The following is a 15,625-nucleotide window of genomic DNA, read 5'->3' as shown; positions in this document are numbered from 1 at the left end:
TAAAGATAATGAGAATTTAGCTAGAACAGAAAGATACTCCCATAGGTCCCAGAAAGGAAAATACTTTCCATTTGGGATTAGAATAATAATTCCCAGAAGGGAAAATGAATTTTTACTGAGTACTATTTAACCATAATTTTATAGAGCTCATACAGACCGATAACGCAGTAAAATTTCAGAGGCCAGGCAATAAGTAGTTCATGTTCTATGAGTATGGATCCAAAGATACTTCTACTCAGAGTTTCCCTAACCAACTCTTTGCAATTGATCATTTGATCTCAGAGCTTGACCTAGTTTACCACAAGGTGGGCATCCACCAGCAGGTCTGCCTCCTCAGGGAGGAGAGGTTCTGATTCATTCCTCTTTTCCAAACTATTTGGATTATTCTCTTCCACAGTTATCTGAAAACTGGAAAATGGAAAAAATACAGCTTTCCTGGGGAAAGATTGGGAATGCTTGTTCATGAGGAGTATTAGAAACTCAGAGTTGGACGCGCCCTTAGGTGCCCCTTGGATGCATGAATCTCTCCACATATTCAATGACATATATTCTCTAAATTTTACATGACATAATCAGAGCACTGGTATCAGTACATAACTAAGAGACTAGTTTCTCCTTGAGGTAGCCAGATGGCATGGGCTAGAGTGCTGGACCCAGAGTCAGGAAGACTCATCTTCCTGAGTTCAAATTCTGCCTCACACACTTACTAGTTGTGTAACCCTGGACAAGTCACTTAACCCTGTTTGCTCATCTTTAAAATGAGCTGGAGAAGGAAATGGCAAACAACTCCAGTATCTTTGCCAAAAAAAAACAAAACAAAACAAAACAAATAGGGTCACAAAGAGTGGGACACTTCTTAAAAATGACTGAACAACAAAGTTTCTCTTACTTTCCTTGGCATTGTTTCAATTGTTAAATGCTTAATAATGTAGATCATCTTTGGTTTTATTTTACATGATACTCTGGCTCCTTAAGGGCAGGAACTGTTTTATCTATCTATCATATGTCTATCTATCTATCTATCTATCTATCTATCTATCTATCTATCTATCATCTATCTATCTATCATCTATCACTGTCTATCTATCATCTATCTATCTATCTATCTATCATCTATCTATCATATACCTATCTATCTATCTATCTGTCTGTCTGTCTATCTGTCTGTCCATTTGTCCGTCCATCCATCCATCCACCCATCCATCCATCATCCATCCATCCATCCATCCATCTGTTCATTCGTCCATCCGTCCATCCATCCATCTATCTATCTATCTATCCTGTCTTCTGTCTCTCTATCTATCTATCTATCTACCTATCTATATCTATCTATGGAGGTTGTCTTTGCATTTCTAGCACCCAGCATCCAGTAGGTGCTTAATGAGTGCTTGTCAATTGATTGATCTAGTGAAAACAGCCTTTTGTTGTGCAGATTTAAGTAAGTCAGTATCACTCCTGACCTTTGACCACTTCACTTTTTACCTTATCAGCTCTCTCATTTTGGACTGATTTCTTCACTGTCATCAGGTGTAGTCCAGTAGTAGCTTAGTTAGTGATAAGAAGGGTGATTTATCTTTCCCTGTTCTGTGTGAACATCCCTTGTTCCAGCTATATTGCAGTCTTTACTGTCTTATGTTTTAGAGACATCATTTCCTTTTTGTAGTGATTATCCACAGATGGTAGCTATAAAACTGGCAGAAATAGGTCCCTTTGGTTATGAGCCTGTCTGATTAATCTCAGAATTAAGATTTAAAACACACACTCCAAATAGGTACTCATGGAAACTTTTTAACTTTGGCTTTCTAATACTGGCATCTCATCTTTTGGCATTTCAGAGGCCAGTTTGAAGTACAACTGGAGGAAACTGCCTTTTAACTACTGCAACATAAAACAGCATCATATGTTAACATGTGACCTCATTCCTGTCATTGTTCTGTGACATGTAGGCCTTAGGCAGGGAAAACAGAAGGACATTTGTAAGGCCCTTGGGGCATGCCTTCCAGCAATATGTCTTACTGTTTGCCTCCTTTCCGCTTGTATATTCCTGATTTTGGAGACTGTAAATAGTTGATTGCCTCTTGGGCTGTCAGAAAAAGAGAATAGCTTCATTCTAGCTTAGATTATTGAGAACTGAAATCCAAGTTGCTTTGGCATGCAACAGACACATAGGATGAGTTAATGTTGTTTTTAGATAATAATACGAGTTCTTTCAAATCATCTATTTCGGAAAATGGTAGATAGATTTATTAGCACGGTATTAAGGGACAAATAGGAATCGCAGATTTTACTCTTGTGATTAGACATCACTGCCATCTCGTGCAGATTTCAAAGGTGTTTTTTTTTCTCTTTCATTCTTCAATACCTTACATAGCTTGAGCCTGCCACTTGTCGCTCTCCCATGTCTTCCACCTTCAATCTATCCTTATCCACTGGCACCTTACTAGCTTTTACTTTACCTTTCTCATCTCTTCAAACTATAGTCCTACACCTCTCCTCTCTGTCCCAGTCAAATTCTTAAATGGGATTGTCTGTATTAATTGCTTCCATTTCCTTACTTGTAGGTCAATCCCTTATCAACTTACTTTTGACCTTACCATTCAATTGAAAGTGCTCTCTGCAAGGTCACGGATAGTTTCTTAATTGATCACTCTGATGGCTTTTTATCAGATCCCATTCTACTTGACATATAGGTTTCAAACTTGTTGACCGCCCTCTCCTGTAAATCACAGTCATCTCCATTGGCTTCCATGATACTGATCTCCTCTGTTTCTCCTCCCATCTGTTTGATTTTTCTCAATCTCCATTGCTGGTGTGTTAAGATTGTATCTTGTTCTGGTCCCCTTGACCACCACCCTCTTTTTAGTCAGTATAGTAAATTTTTAAGTAGCCAATATAAAGTAATAGTAGCAGGAAACAAGATTGCGAAGGGGTACCTAGAAGTCATGTACAGACTGTCCTAAAGATCAAAGGAGTGTACTTCACAAACTATATCCTATGTTAACCAAAAATCCCCTCCTGGTAATATGCGTTAAATCAGGAGAAGCCATCTGTGTTTTACTGTCAGGGCGCTTTGGTCCAATGATGTGTATGTAAATATCAGATATTTCTAGAATTAGCAATAAGGCCAGCAGCACCTCAGAGACATCTAAGATGATGTGAATATGTTCATTTTAAAGTTTTACTGACAACCTTGAGGTGATTTGGATATGTTAATGAACCAGCCCCAGGGGAGCATAGCTAAGTTAGTCTGCTCCATGTCAACACCATAGAAATGAGATCTCAAACTCCGCCTCCACCCCAAACACTCATCTTCATCTGTCTCCATGCTGTCTAGTGCTCCTAACTCTAATCCATGGTTATGTGGCTCATTCTCCATTCCTCTCCCCCTCCCCATTTTCATCCCCACAACTGTCTCCCTTTTTCTACCACCCTCTCCCTGTCCCCATGCCATCTGCTTCTATATCCCCCTTCTCTTTTTTTCGCTACTTGTCTCTATATTTCCCATGCTATTTGCCCCTACATCCTCTGTGCCTTCTTAAAGTGCCTTACTCCCTGCTGCCATCATGGTCTTTCCTGGTGAGTACCCAAAGAACTGGGTGTGCCTGCTCCATTTCATAATTTCATAAATTAATGAGCAATTGTATTGGTAATTAGGGTGGGACCTTTTTTTTTTTTTTTTACTGTTCTCTCTTTTGGAGCACTTAGGTAATCAAGTGCCTTGATGAGTCTGGCCTTTGTTTCTTTGACTAAATTGGGAGTCTTTGATGACCTGCTTACGTCAAGGGAAAGCCTAGTTCACATAGGTTTGAGTCGCATGGTTGTGATACCCTTCAACCCTGAAGAGGTTAGCATTTTGTTTGGGGGCTCTCACTCACTGGAAGGGTGTTGTGTTGACCAGACGAGACCCTGGGTAGCTGTTGTTAAGGAGCCCCCCTGCTTGAAAACCTAGATGTTGGTACTTCCCTGATAACTATGTGCCAATATGTTGGACAGAAAGCTAGAAGCCTGTCTACTGGTTTGTGTTGTTTGATCTGTTGATATTTTCTGTTTGTAATTTCTGTTTGTATTTGCTCTGAAGTTCAGGGTCCATTGGGCTAGAACCAATTACAATATTTTATGTAATTATTTATTGTTCACACTAAGTAGGATCTAACTATATAGTGTTTAGTGAAGCATGTGGTTGAATTTGAGAGATGAGTAAAAACTCCTAGTACATTTATGACAACATCATTCCCCTAATAAAAAAACTTCAGTGATTCTCTATCATAATAAGATCAGTTACAAACTCCTTTGTTTGGCATTTAAGTCCCTACATTTCACAACTCTAGCCTATCCTTCTCTCTGTTTTACTTTCCTTCTTTTCATATATCACCTAAACAAGACTGTGCCCTTACAAAGGCTAGCTAGAATTGCCAGACTGCACAGCCGCCTCATCTCTGCCTGCCACAATCCTTCTCTTCCTTCTGATCTTCTCCCAACCCCACTAGCTTGGAAGTGTTTTCTCCCTCTTCAGATTTCCTAGAGCACTTTGTCTGTGCATTCCTTTCTTCATTCCATTGCCACCTGTGTAATCTCGGGCACTTTGCTTAACTTAGCCAGCCTCAGTTCCATATCTGTATGATGAATGCTTTGGACTAAATGACCTCTGAGGTCCCATACACCTATGACCCTATGACTTGTATTCTCTGTGTATATCATATCCTGATCCAAAAAGAATATAGACTCTTTGAGGGCAAGTGGCTTGCCCAGAATCACACAGTTGCATGTGCCAGAGGCAGCACCTGAACCCAGTTCTTACCAGCTCCAAGGCCAGCTAACGATCCACAGTGCTCCAATGACTCTCCATAGGGGAGACCATATGACATTAAACAAAAATAGCTAATTTAACAACACCATGGAAAGGATATTTGGAAAAAATATGACTTTTATTCAGATGTGTGCAGCTCCCCTCACCTCTAAATTTGCCATGGTGTTGTACCCAGTTAGAAGGGGGCCCATTAAGCCTATAGAATTCCAGCTTCTTATGTACTGAGCTCTTTATGCTTCAGGCCACCAGGAAGCTACCTTAGTAATTCCCCTGGACCAATCCAGAGTCAAAGACAGCTTTTTTTTTTTGTCTGTTTTAGGGAAAAAAATTAGTCTAGCCTACGGATTTTAGAAGGTGTTAACAAAATTAGTCTAACCTACATGGAGTGATTTTGCTCTTACGACATCCCACCCTTTGGTGTCAAGGTCCTAAAGTCTTCTAGGAGAACATTCTTTTTTTTTAAGATTAGTTTATTTATTTTTAGTTTTCAACATTCATTTGCACAAGATTTTGAGTTACAAATTTTCTCCCCATCTCTCCCCTCCCCCACCCCAAGACGGCATGTATTCTGATTGTCCCTTTCCCCAGTCTGCCCTCCCTTTGTCACCCCAGTCCCCCCACCCTATTCCCTTTCCCCTTACTTTCTTGTAGGGCAAGATAGATTTCTATATCCCATTGCCTGCATATCTTATTTCCCAGTTGCACATAAAACGATTTTGAACATTTCTTTTTAGAACTTTGAGTTTCAAGTTCTCTCCCTTCTTCCCTTCCCACTCCCTCTCTTTGAGAAGGCAAGCAATTCAATATAGGTTATACATGTATCATTATGCAAAGGCTTCCATAATAGTCATGTTGTGAAAGACAAACTATATTTCCCTCCATACTATCCTGGCCCCCATTTATTCAGTTTTCTACTTTGATCCTGTCCCTTTTCAAAAGTGTTTGCTTCTGTCTACCCCCTCCCCCAATCTGCCCTCCCTTCTATTATCCCCCCTCCCATATCCCCTTCCCCCCTACTTTCTGGTAGGGTAAAATACCCAATTGAATGTGTATGTTATTCCCTCCTTAAACCAAATTTGATGAGAGTAAGGTTCACTCATTCCTTTTCACCTAACCCCTCTTCCTTTCTATTATAACAGCTTTTTCTTGCCTCTTTTATGTGAGATAATTTACCCCATTCTATCTCTCCCTTTCTCCTCCCAATATAGTCTTCTTTTACCCCTTAATTTTATTTTTTAGATATCATCAATTCATATTCAACTTACCCTGTGCCCTCTGTCTATATATGTATATTAGGAGAACTTTCACCACTTAAATGGTCTTAGAGCTATTACTAGACAACCTAACTCCTGAGGCATGAAATGACAACAAAAGGCAACCCTGGAGGAGGAGCTTAGGGCAGTTTATAAACAAACAAACAACAGGAAAACACCAAATATTGTAACAGCCCTTCAAAGTACCATAATAGTACCAAGTTGATCAACTATGGAAGGAGTCAAAAACCAAAAATCCTACACTTTGCCTCCTCTCTTTGGAAGTACTGAATCCCAGAGAAGGATGATGTGTTAGACCTTTGCAATTCATTGTGGATTTCCCAATATAAAGCAGTGGTAACGAGGAGTAGCACCAGGAATATCAGGACCATTGCATAAAAGGAATTAATAAGTCTTTCAACACATTCGTAGATCCCCATTGTGGGTCGAGGTCGCCTGCAGTAAAGTAGCTAAGAGGTTATTTTTTTTTTTGTATGCAATCTGTTCCAGCAGTAGGATTGATACTGAGATTCTCCTTGTATTACCACCTATTCAAAGTCCCTGGTGCATCAGCCAGAACCTCTCCTTCACTGGGATTCTTAAGGGAGGAGGTGCAGATATCAATTGTTTTCTCCCTTGAGAGGCCTCTGCTTGGGGACTGAGAGGCAGTGTGATTTAGTGGAAAGTGCCACTTCGAAGTCAAACAAACTGAGTTCAGATCTTAACTCTTCCATTTTAATACCTCTGTGACCTTGGGAAAATTACATAACCTATATAAAGTCAGTGGTTATTATTATCAAGTACTGACCATGCCAGGCACTGTGTATATAAAGAAAGATTCAACATAGACTCTGACCTCAATTAACTTACAACTCAGAAATAATAATTCATTTTTTCATGACCTGGAGGAAAGAGTTAGAAAAACCTTCATAAAGGAAGTGGCACCTGAATGGAAGAAAGCACAGTCTCAAAAAAAGGAGTGTCTTCAACAGAGAGACACATCCATTCAAAGCAGGAGGTTACCGCATGAATAGAGGCATGGAAACAACAGAGAGAAGGAGAGAAATGGGGGATGGAGGGTAGCTCACTTTGGCCAGAAGTTAGAGAGTGCAAAGGGCAATATAATTTTCAAAACAAAACTAATTTTCTTTAAACTTAACATGGTAATCATGACGTGCCATGGAATTGTTTCCTCAGTTTTCCACCCTCCTCTTTACAAGTTTTCTCATTAAATTGTAAGGTTCTCCTAGGTCAAGTGGTGTGTTTCATTTGCCCTTTGTTTCTTGCCCTGTATATAATAATAGGACCTCAGTACTGTCTACTCAATTAAAGTGAGTTGAATTGTTGTATTTGTCACAAAAGCAAAACCATACTCATTATGTAGGGAATGCTTACTATTACATAGTAACTATGCCTTAAAATGGCACTAAGGTCACCCTTTCCTTGAGGCCTTCCTTAAATCCTTCCAGCTAAATGAGCTTTCTCTCTTCAGATGTCTCATCTCTCCCCAGCCCCTCCTTTTTTTCCCTGAGCCTCTCCCTTACATTCATCACATTCTCCCTTGTGTCCAGGCCATTTGTGTTTGTGTCTCATCCTCAGTTCCCTTGGATTGTTATCTTATAGACAGGTAGGCATCTTGGCATCCCTAGTGCCTAGCATAGTGCCTCATATGTAGAAAAAAATGCTTGTTTAATTAAATTGTTGTGTGGGTAGTAATAGGGAAGAATCAAGTAACATGTCTATCCCCCTTGGAGATAAATAAAGATCAACTCTTTTTTTTTAATTAGGCACTTAATTGGCCTCTGCTATTTTGTTGTTTTCCTCTCTCATATCTGGCTGCTTGTTCTACAATGGAAAAAATTTTAAAATAGAATTAGATATAATCCAATTAAGTTGTCTTTTAAAAATGTCAGAGCAGATAAATCCAGAGCCTCTTAACTTGCACATAGCTTTGCTATTCTGACTCAGCTGCTGATATTGAATGTGTTTCCATCCAGCCTCGTCATCTGCTTCCTGTTTCAAGAGTTATGGGTACACAGTTTTTCAGATCAGCATCTGCTTTCTTTCACCACAGTAATTTTAATAATCAACTTATTTGACTTTTTGAAGGGCTTCCCTCATAACTAGTCTGAGCAGTGCTCATTCCCCCATTTTTACATAGGCGACACTAACTATTCTCTTGTGATATTATAACACATCTCCTAGCTCCTTCTCCTTCCAGAAAGTGCTTTGTGCCATGTAATACTTTTTAAATTAAAGCAAAAGGAATATAATTTCATTTCAAGAATTTAGTAACAACTCTGAAATAGTTGGAAGCCCTGTTGAGGTGTTGCAAAACCAAGACTGAGAAACCCTCAGAGTCTCCACGGAATAGCAGAAAGAACATTGCATTTGGTGTTCTTCCCACTCAGGACTGATGTTCAAATCCTAACTTGACCATTTGCTTATCTGTGTGACCTTGTTAAAATTTCTTACCCTCTCTGATCCTCAGAATTCTCATTTGCAAAGTGAGGGGATTGGTATAAATTATCTCTTTGGTTCCTTCTAGCTTTAGGTCTATGATCTTAGGAACCTTGTTGTGTGAAGTACTGGGCAATGGCATTTTTTTTCTCCTATGGTGCTGTAATCAGGATCACATCTTCTAAATCCACAAGTAATTGTGAAGAATTCCTTTTTTTTTTTTGATTCTTATTAACTCATAAAGACAAAATCAGATATGCTTTTAGATTTTAAAGATGCACATTGCTTGTTAGAGCAAGGTGTTTTTTCCAAAACCACAGCAAGCTTCTGCCTTAATTGTGATAGAAGTTAGCAAGTTTTCCCTTCGTAAATCCTTACTGTGTGTTTGCCAATGTGCATTGTTTAGCAAATCAAGTGATTTTTTTTTTTTGCTTTCAAAGGAGAGAATGAAATCCAGAGGACATTAAATGCAGAAAATGCTATGATTGTACAAGGCTATAGACACCCTACATCAAGTGAAGCCCAGTGCAATATAGGAAAATTTTGGGTTCACCAAAAAAATAAATTGGAGAATGATTATTTATTTCACAGCAGGACATTTTTACTTTCAAATTGTACTTTCAAATTTACTTTCAAACTGTAATCTTGTACAAGGCTATAGACACCCTACATCAAGTGAAGCCCAGTGCAATATAGGAAAATTTTGGGTTCACCAAAAAAATAAATTGGAGAATGATTATTTACTTCACAGCAGGACATTTTTACTTTCAAATTGTACTTTCAAATTTACTTTCAAACTGTAATCTTCCCTTGGAAAAAGTTAGCTGTAGAATAAACTATGAAACATTTATCTTTTTGCCATTCCATTTAGTCCTCTCCTCTGGCCTCCTTTTTTGCCCTCAGAAGCCACTTCCATTCCTTCTAGCTAATTGCTAGCATAATCTTCCTGATAAAGCAAGTGAATATCTTTTAAGTACCTAGTATCCACCAACCCCTGGCAAAAAAGCGGCATAATGCTATGCCCTCAAGGGGCTTCCCAAGTCTGAGGTCTCCAGACCTCATCAAGAGCTTCTGTAAAAAGATGTCCTTCCCCATCGTCCTTTGGGAGTCCCAGCTCTTACAAGGCTAGAATTTCTTTGAAGTCCCTGGCCTCAAGGAGTTGGGCATTTAATTGGAGAGATAAGCACCCAGAAAACAATTTAGAAATTATGAAAAGCTTAAAAAAGTAATAATTAGCATTGCTATCAACATCTATGAGCATAATTAAGAGAATTGTGAATGGAGTAGGTAGGTGGAAAAGGCTACAGGTGGGAAATCTTGCTTGATCTTGGATCTTAAAATATGGGCAGATGGAAAGATGATGTGTATGATTCATGAGACCTCAGTATTAGGGTAGTTGAAGGGAATATGCATATATATATGTTTATGTATATATATAAGTGAATGTGTATGTATGTATATATCTATGTGTATATGTATGTATGTGTATGTATGTATGTATATATACATGTGTGTTTATATATATGTGTGTACATATATATATATGTAAAAGAGAGAGAGCAGACACAGGGTGAGTTGAAGATGAAGGGAAGATATCTAAAAGAAATAAAATGAAATTAAGGGATGAGAGAGCAACATAGTGAGAGAGGGAGATAGGGAGAGATAGAATGGGGTGGATTATCTGGCATAAATGTGGCAAGAGGAAGCAGTTCTGTGGGAGGAGGGGAGAGGGCAGGTGAGGGGGGAATGAGTGAACCTTGCTCTCATCAGATTTGGCCTGAGGAGGGAATACCATACATACTCAGTTGGGTATCTTACCCCACAGGAAAGAAGAGGGAGGAAGATAAAAAAGGGGGGGATGATGGAGGGGAGGGCAGATGGGGGTAGAGGTAATCAAAACAAACACTTTGGAAAGGGGACAGGGTCAAGGGAGAAAATTCAATTAAGCGGGATGGGTTGGGAGGGAGCAAAATGTAGTTAGCCTTTCACAGCATGAGTATTGTGGAAGGGTTATACATAATGATACATGTGTGGCCTAACTTGAATTGCTCAGCTTCTTGGGGAGGGTGGGTGGGAAGGGAAGAGGGGAGAGAATTTGGAACTCAAAGTTTTAAAAACAGATGTTCAAAAAAAAAGTTTTTGCATGCAACTAAAAAATAAGATACACAGGCAATGGGGCGTAGAAATTTATCTTGCCCTACAAGAAAGGAAGGGAAAAGGGGATGAGAGGGGAGGGGGGTGATAGAGGGGAGGGCTGACTGGGGAACAGGGCAACCAGAATATATGCCATCTTGGAGTGGGGGGGAGGGTGGAAATGGGGAGAAAATTTGTAATTTAAACTGTTGTGAAAATCAATGCTGAAAACCAAATATGTTAAATAAATAAATTTAAATAAAAAAAATAACTTCAGACAATTTAAAAAAAATATGGGCAGAATCTAATAGAATATCTTTAACTTTTCATTTGCGGAATTATTATATACACAACTAAATAGTTTCACTTAGCCAAATGCCATTGGTTGCATATCTCTTTTACTCTTGTCCTTGGGCAAATCTCAAGTCTATCATTACTGTAACACAATTTATATCGTGTCTCCTTTGGTGTTAGAACTTGAGTCCTCTCTATTGCTACTAAGTAAATTATGGGGAGGATTTTTGATCATTATAAGAGAATTTGGGAAACACAAGTTTCCCATATATGTTTTTTCTCGTTATAGATGTCAAGTAAATGAATCAGAGTTTAATACGACTACATTCATTTGTATTAAAATGTTGCATGGAAAATGAAAGAATACTTGTTTACATATACATAGAGATATACATGTATATATATATATATATATAATACATACATAGGTATGTGTGTATATACATGCAAGAGAGGCAACATTCCTAACACATGTGTGCATATTTACATATACATAGGGCAGCTGGGTGGCACAGTGAATAGAGCTTCTGGCTTTGGAATCAGGAAGACTCATCTTCCTGAGTTCAAATCTGGCCTCAGGCACTTACTAGCTGTGTGACCCTGCGCAAGTCACTTAACTCTGTTTGTTTCAGTTTCCTCATCTATACAATGAGCTGGAGAAGGAAACAGCAAACTCTCTAGTATTTTTGCCAAGAAAACCCCAAATGGGGTCACAGAAAGTTGGACAGGATTGAAAACAGTTGAACAACAACAATCATATGCACATATATGCACATATATATGATATTTATATACCAATGTATACATGCACACATATGTACATATGTATCAGTGTGGCATTTAATAAATGTTTATTGACTGGCTTTGTATATAAATGTAAACACACACATATTTATACCTAATACCATGTACATGCATGCACACATGCAGATGTGTGTCAGCATGAAGGGTGTTAAAACTGAACTAAGATTTTGGAGACATTCTGTATAATTTTGCTGCACACAAAACACTTTTCCCAGCAACTCTATGAAGTAGATACTCTAAGTACTATTATTTATAAAGAAAATGAAATTGAAACAACTCTGAGAGGTTGTGACATTCCCTAAGGTCCCATGGCTAGTAAGGACTTGGTACCCATGGGAGCTTAGACAAGTCACTCACTTTTCTGTGCCTTGGATTTCCTCATCTGTTGGATGAGGGGGTTGGCCTAGATGCCCCCTGGGATCCCCATCAGATCAAACTACATGGATGATTCCAAATCCATGCTCTTTCCACAAGAACAATCTTTTTTGCTACAATTTCTGGACATCTATATTTGTAGTATTTCATCAATATCAAGAGGGTAAATGCTTAAAGATATAATTTGATGGTATGAACTGCTTTAAAATTGATAAGGGAACATATTTGACCCCAAGACTGTAGTGTAGAGTTGGACAGCTCCTAACCGTTGTTGATCAAAATGCACCTTTATCCTGTAACTGTCCAGACTGGAGGACATTTAACTAATGCCAATCGGTTAGTCAATGAGTATTTATGACACATTTGCTATGTGTCAGTCACTGTTCTAAGAGCTAGAGATACTAAGACAAAATCATGGAGGAGCTCGTCTCCTAATGACAGAAACAAAATGCCAGCGACTACGTATGTACAAGATATATACAGAAGAAATGGAAGGCAGTCTTGGAGGGAAGAGATTCGGGGGGTGGGAAGGGTGCCAGGTGAGGCCCCTACAGAAGTTAGGATTGGATCTAATTCTTGAAGTATGCAAGGACAAAGAAGGAAGGGAGTCACGTAGTCTCCTAGAGATAGCTATTGTAAATGCATGGGTTATCATATGTGAGGAACAGCAACCATAGACTAATGTTTGGAGTATGTGTGCATGTGTGTGTGCGTGTGTGCGTGCGTGCGTGTGTGTGTGTGTGTGTGTGTGTGTGTGTGTGTTGGGGGAGCAAGCAATTTGGAGAGAAGGAGGGACCAAGCAAAAAGAAGGTAGAAAAGGACCATCTTATGAAGAGCTTTGAATGCCAAATAAAGGACTTTATATTTAATTCTGGAGGTAATATGGAGCCACTGGAGTTGTTTGAGTAGTCAGGGTGATGTGGTCAGATCCGTACTTTAGAAAAGTCACTTTGGCAGCTAAGTGGAGGATGCATTGGAGTGGGAAGATGCTTGAAGCAGGGATATCAAAGCTTTGGAAATAGGCCAGGCAAAAGCTACCACTATGGTAGTAGCTCTGTGAGTAGAGAGAAGACATATATAAGAAATACTGCAAAGATTAAAAAAAAATAGGATTTGTAAAGGATCAGACGTGTAGTGAGTGCAAGTGAAAAGTCAGGGAAAATGCCACCATTGCTAACCTTGGATGACTGGGAGGGTGTCTCTTGTCCCTTGACAGTAATAGGGAAGTTGGAAAGAGGATTGGTTTCAGGGAGAAAGATAGTGAGTTCTGTTTTCAACACATTGAGTCTGAAATGCCTATGGGACATCCAATTTGAGTGCTAAAGTACTGACTGGGAATCTTGCGATTTGAAGCCTTAGAGAGACAGTGTCAGCCCCTACTACATCTCTATGTCATTCAGTTATGGAATAGACTTATACAGGTTGACAATTTATAGATCACTCATCTGCATAAGCTTTTTATTTTAAAATAGGGTATTAATTGGGCAATGGGGGAAGGGAGGAGTGTAATACTGTGCTTGGAGGTGGAGATGTCAATTGGTCTAGTCATTCTGGAAAGTAATTTGGAGTTATCCTTCCCAAATTACTTAATTGTGCATACCCTTGGACCCAGCAATACTACTACTGTGCCTATTCTCCAAGGAGCTCAAAGAAAAAGGAAAAGCTCCTATATGTACAAAAATATTTATAGCAGTATTTTTTTTGAATGGGCAAAAACCATGGGGGTGACTATCAATTGGAGAGTGATAAAGTTATAGTATATAAATAGAATGAAATACTTATTTTGCAATAGGAAATGATGAAGGGGATGCTTTCAGAGAAATCTGGGGAGACTTGTATGAACCAATACAAAGAAAAGTGAACAAAACCAGGAAAACAATTTATACAGTGACAACATCGTAAAGACAACTTTGAAAGCCTTAACAGCCCTAATCAGTACAATGACCGATGCTACTCACCTCCTGACAGAGAGATAAGATGAACTCAAGCTGCAGAATGAGTTGTACTTTTTTGGACATGGTCAATGTGGAAATTTGTTTGTTTGACTATACACAATTGTTACAAAGGTTATATTTTCCCCTAGTGGGGAAGACGTGGAAGGAAGAGATAATAAATGCTTGCTAACTGAAAAAAAAATAAGATTACTTAAATTTTAGAAATATCCTGTTAGTGGTACCAATGTCGTGCCCATATGAAGTTGGTCAACAGCCTCTTTTAAATCTTGCTAGAATTGGCTTCCTGTATTGACTGAAGCTAGGTAGGCAGGGCTATGTTTGCCACTGGTGAACATAAGATCATAGATTTAGAACTGGAAGAGAACATAGAGATCGTCTATTATAGCTACCTAATTTTATAGACAAAGAATCTGAGACTTGAGAAAGGTAAAGTGATTTTCCTAAAGTTAAAATGTTAGCCAAGCAAGTGTCATCTTTCTCACATGAATCCGATATGGCACATGGGCTCCTCCGATGTCCATGAATGGAAAGGGAAAATAACTCAATTCATCAGTTATCATTCTTCTCATACTTCCATCATTAAAGTGAATAATTTGTTAAAGTGAGGTATAGATATGCCTTGAGTAGAGATATAAGGCCAAGGCATTCAGGACTTTTGGTAAAATGAAATGCTTAGAGGTACCTAAAATGTTTCCCTTTTTTCATAGGCATTTAATCAAGACAGCCTAGGGCAAATAATTACTTAGCTATTGACAAGAGAAATATAACAACCTATTTTTTAAAAAAAAATTCTCAAAAACGTATTTGATCTTCTTGACCATATAGAAAGTACCCTACCCAGCATTATAAGAACAAGAGATAGTGACAGAGTGATGGACTAGAACCCAGATTTCCTGACTACAAGGTCCAACCCTTTTTATAATATACTTTACAGAGGAACAGTAACCACAGTACTCTTATGACTGCTAATTTAGATTTTTCTTTTCTAAATGATGAACCAATGAAGAAATTAAGCTCATAAGGATAATAGTTGTCCTGTGAAGTGGACTGTGGCAGGATCTGGTTTTAAAAAATCTCTGTTTCCTGAATAGCTTTCACATAAACCCTGGACAACTTAAGGTGCAAATTCTAAGTATGTTGTGTAATTTCTCCTGTGCAGAATGAAGATTCTTGGAATTATGTGGCTCCTCCTCTTCCAGTGAAATGCATCAGATACCTGCCACTTCTGGAGGATTTATTTGGCCCAGAAGATTAATCACGGTGTTAGTATAGGTCACCTGCTTTGAAATTAGTGCTTTTGCTTCATCAGGGTTACCAGGATGGATGCAATTTCTTTTAAAAATTAGAAAACCAATGATATATACTGAACTTAAATCCTGAATTCCAATGTAAAAGTATAGTTAATGTATTTTTGTCATTTTCAAATTTCAAAATGTTATGTTGTATAACACTGGAACTAATAAACGTATCATTTAAAGACACTCAACACCTTCATTATGTGTATGACATTAATGCTCCACTCTTTTGAATCTTTGTAGTGGGAT

The 15,625-nt window shown here is 38.6% G+C and overlaps 1 protein-coding gene across 1 annotated transcript in view; it reads left to right on the top strand.

The window, feature by feature from the left end:
* Nucleotides 1-15,336, top strand: part of EFHC2 (EF-hand domain containing 2) — a 280,790-nt gene extending 265,454 nt beyond the window's left edge. The window contains 1 exon segment of the mRNA XM_036747276.1: nt 15,241-15,336. Within this exon segment, the coding sequence (XP_036603171.1) occupies nt 15,241-15,336 (96 nt within the window).
* Nucleotides 15,337-15,625: the final 289 nt, after the last annotated feature.

This window comes from Trichosurus vulpecula, chromosome 2 (assembly GCF_011100635.1).
Source record: "Trichosurus vulpecula isolate mTriVul1 chromosome 2, mTriVul1.pri, whole genome shotgun sequence".
Lineage (NCBI taxonomy): Eukaryota > Metazoa > Chordata > Mammalia > Diprotodontia > Phalangeridae > Trichosurus > Trichosurus vulpecula.
This window is presented reverse-complemented; position numbering and strand designations above follow the sequence as displayed.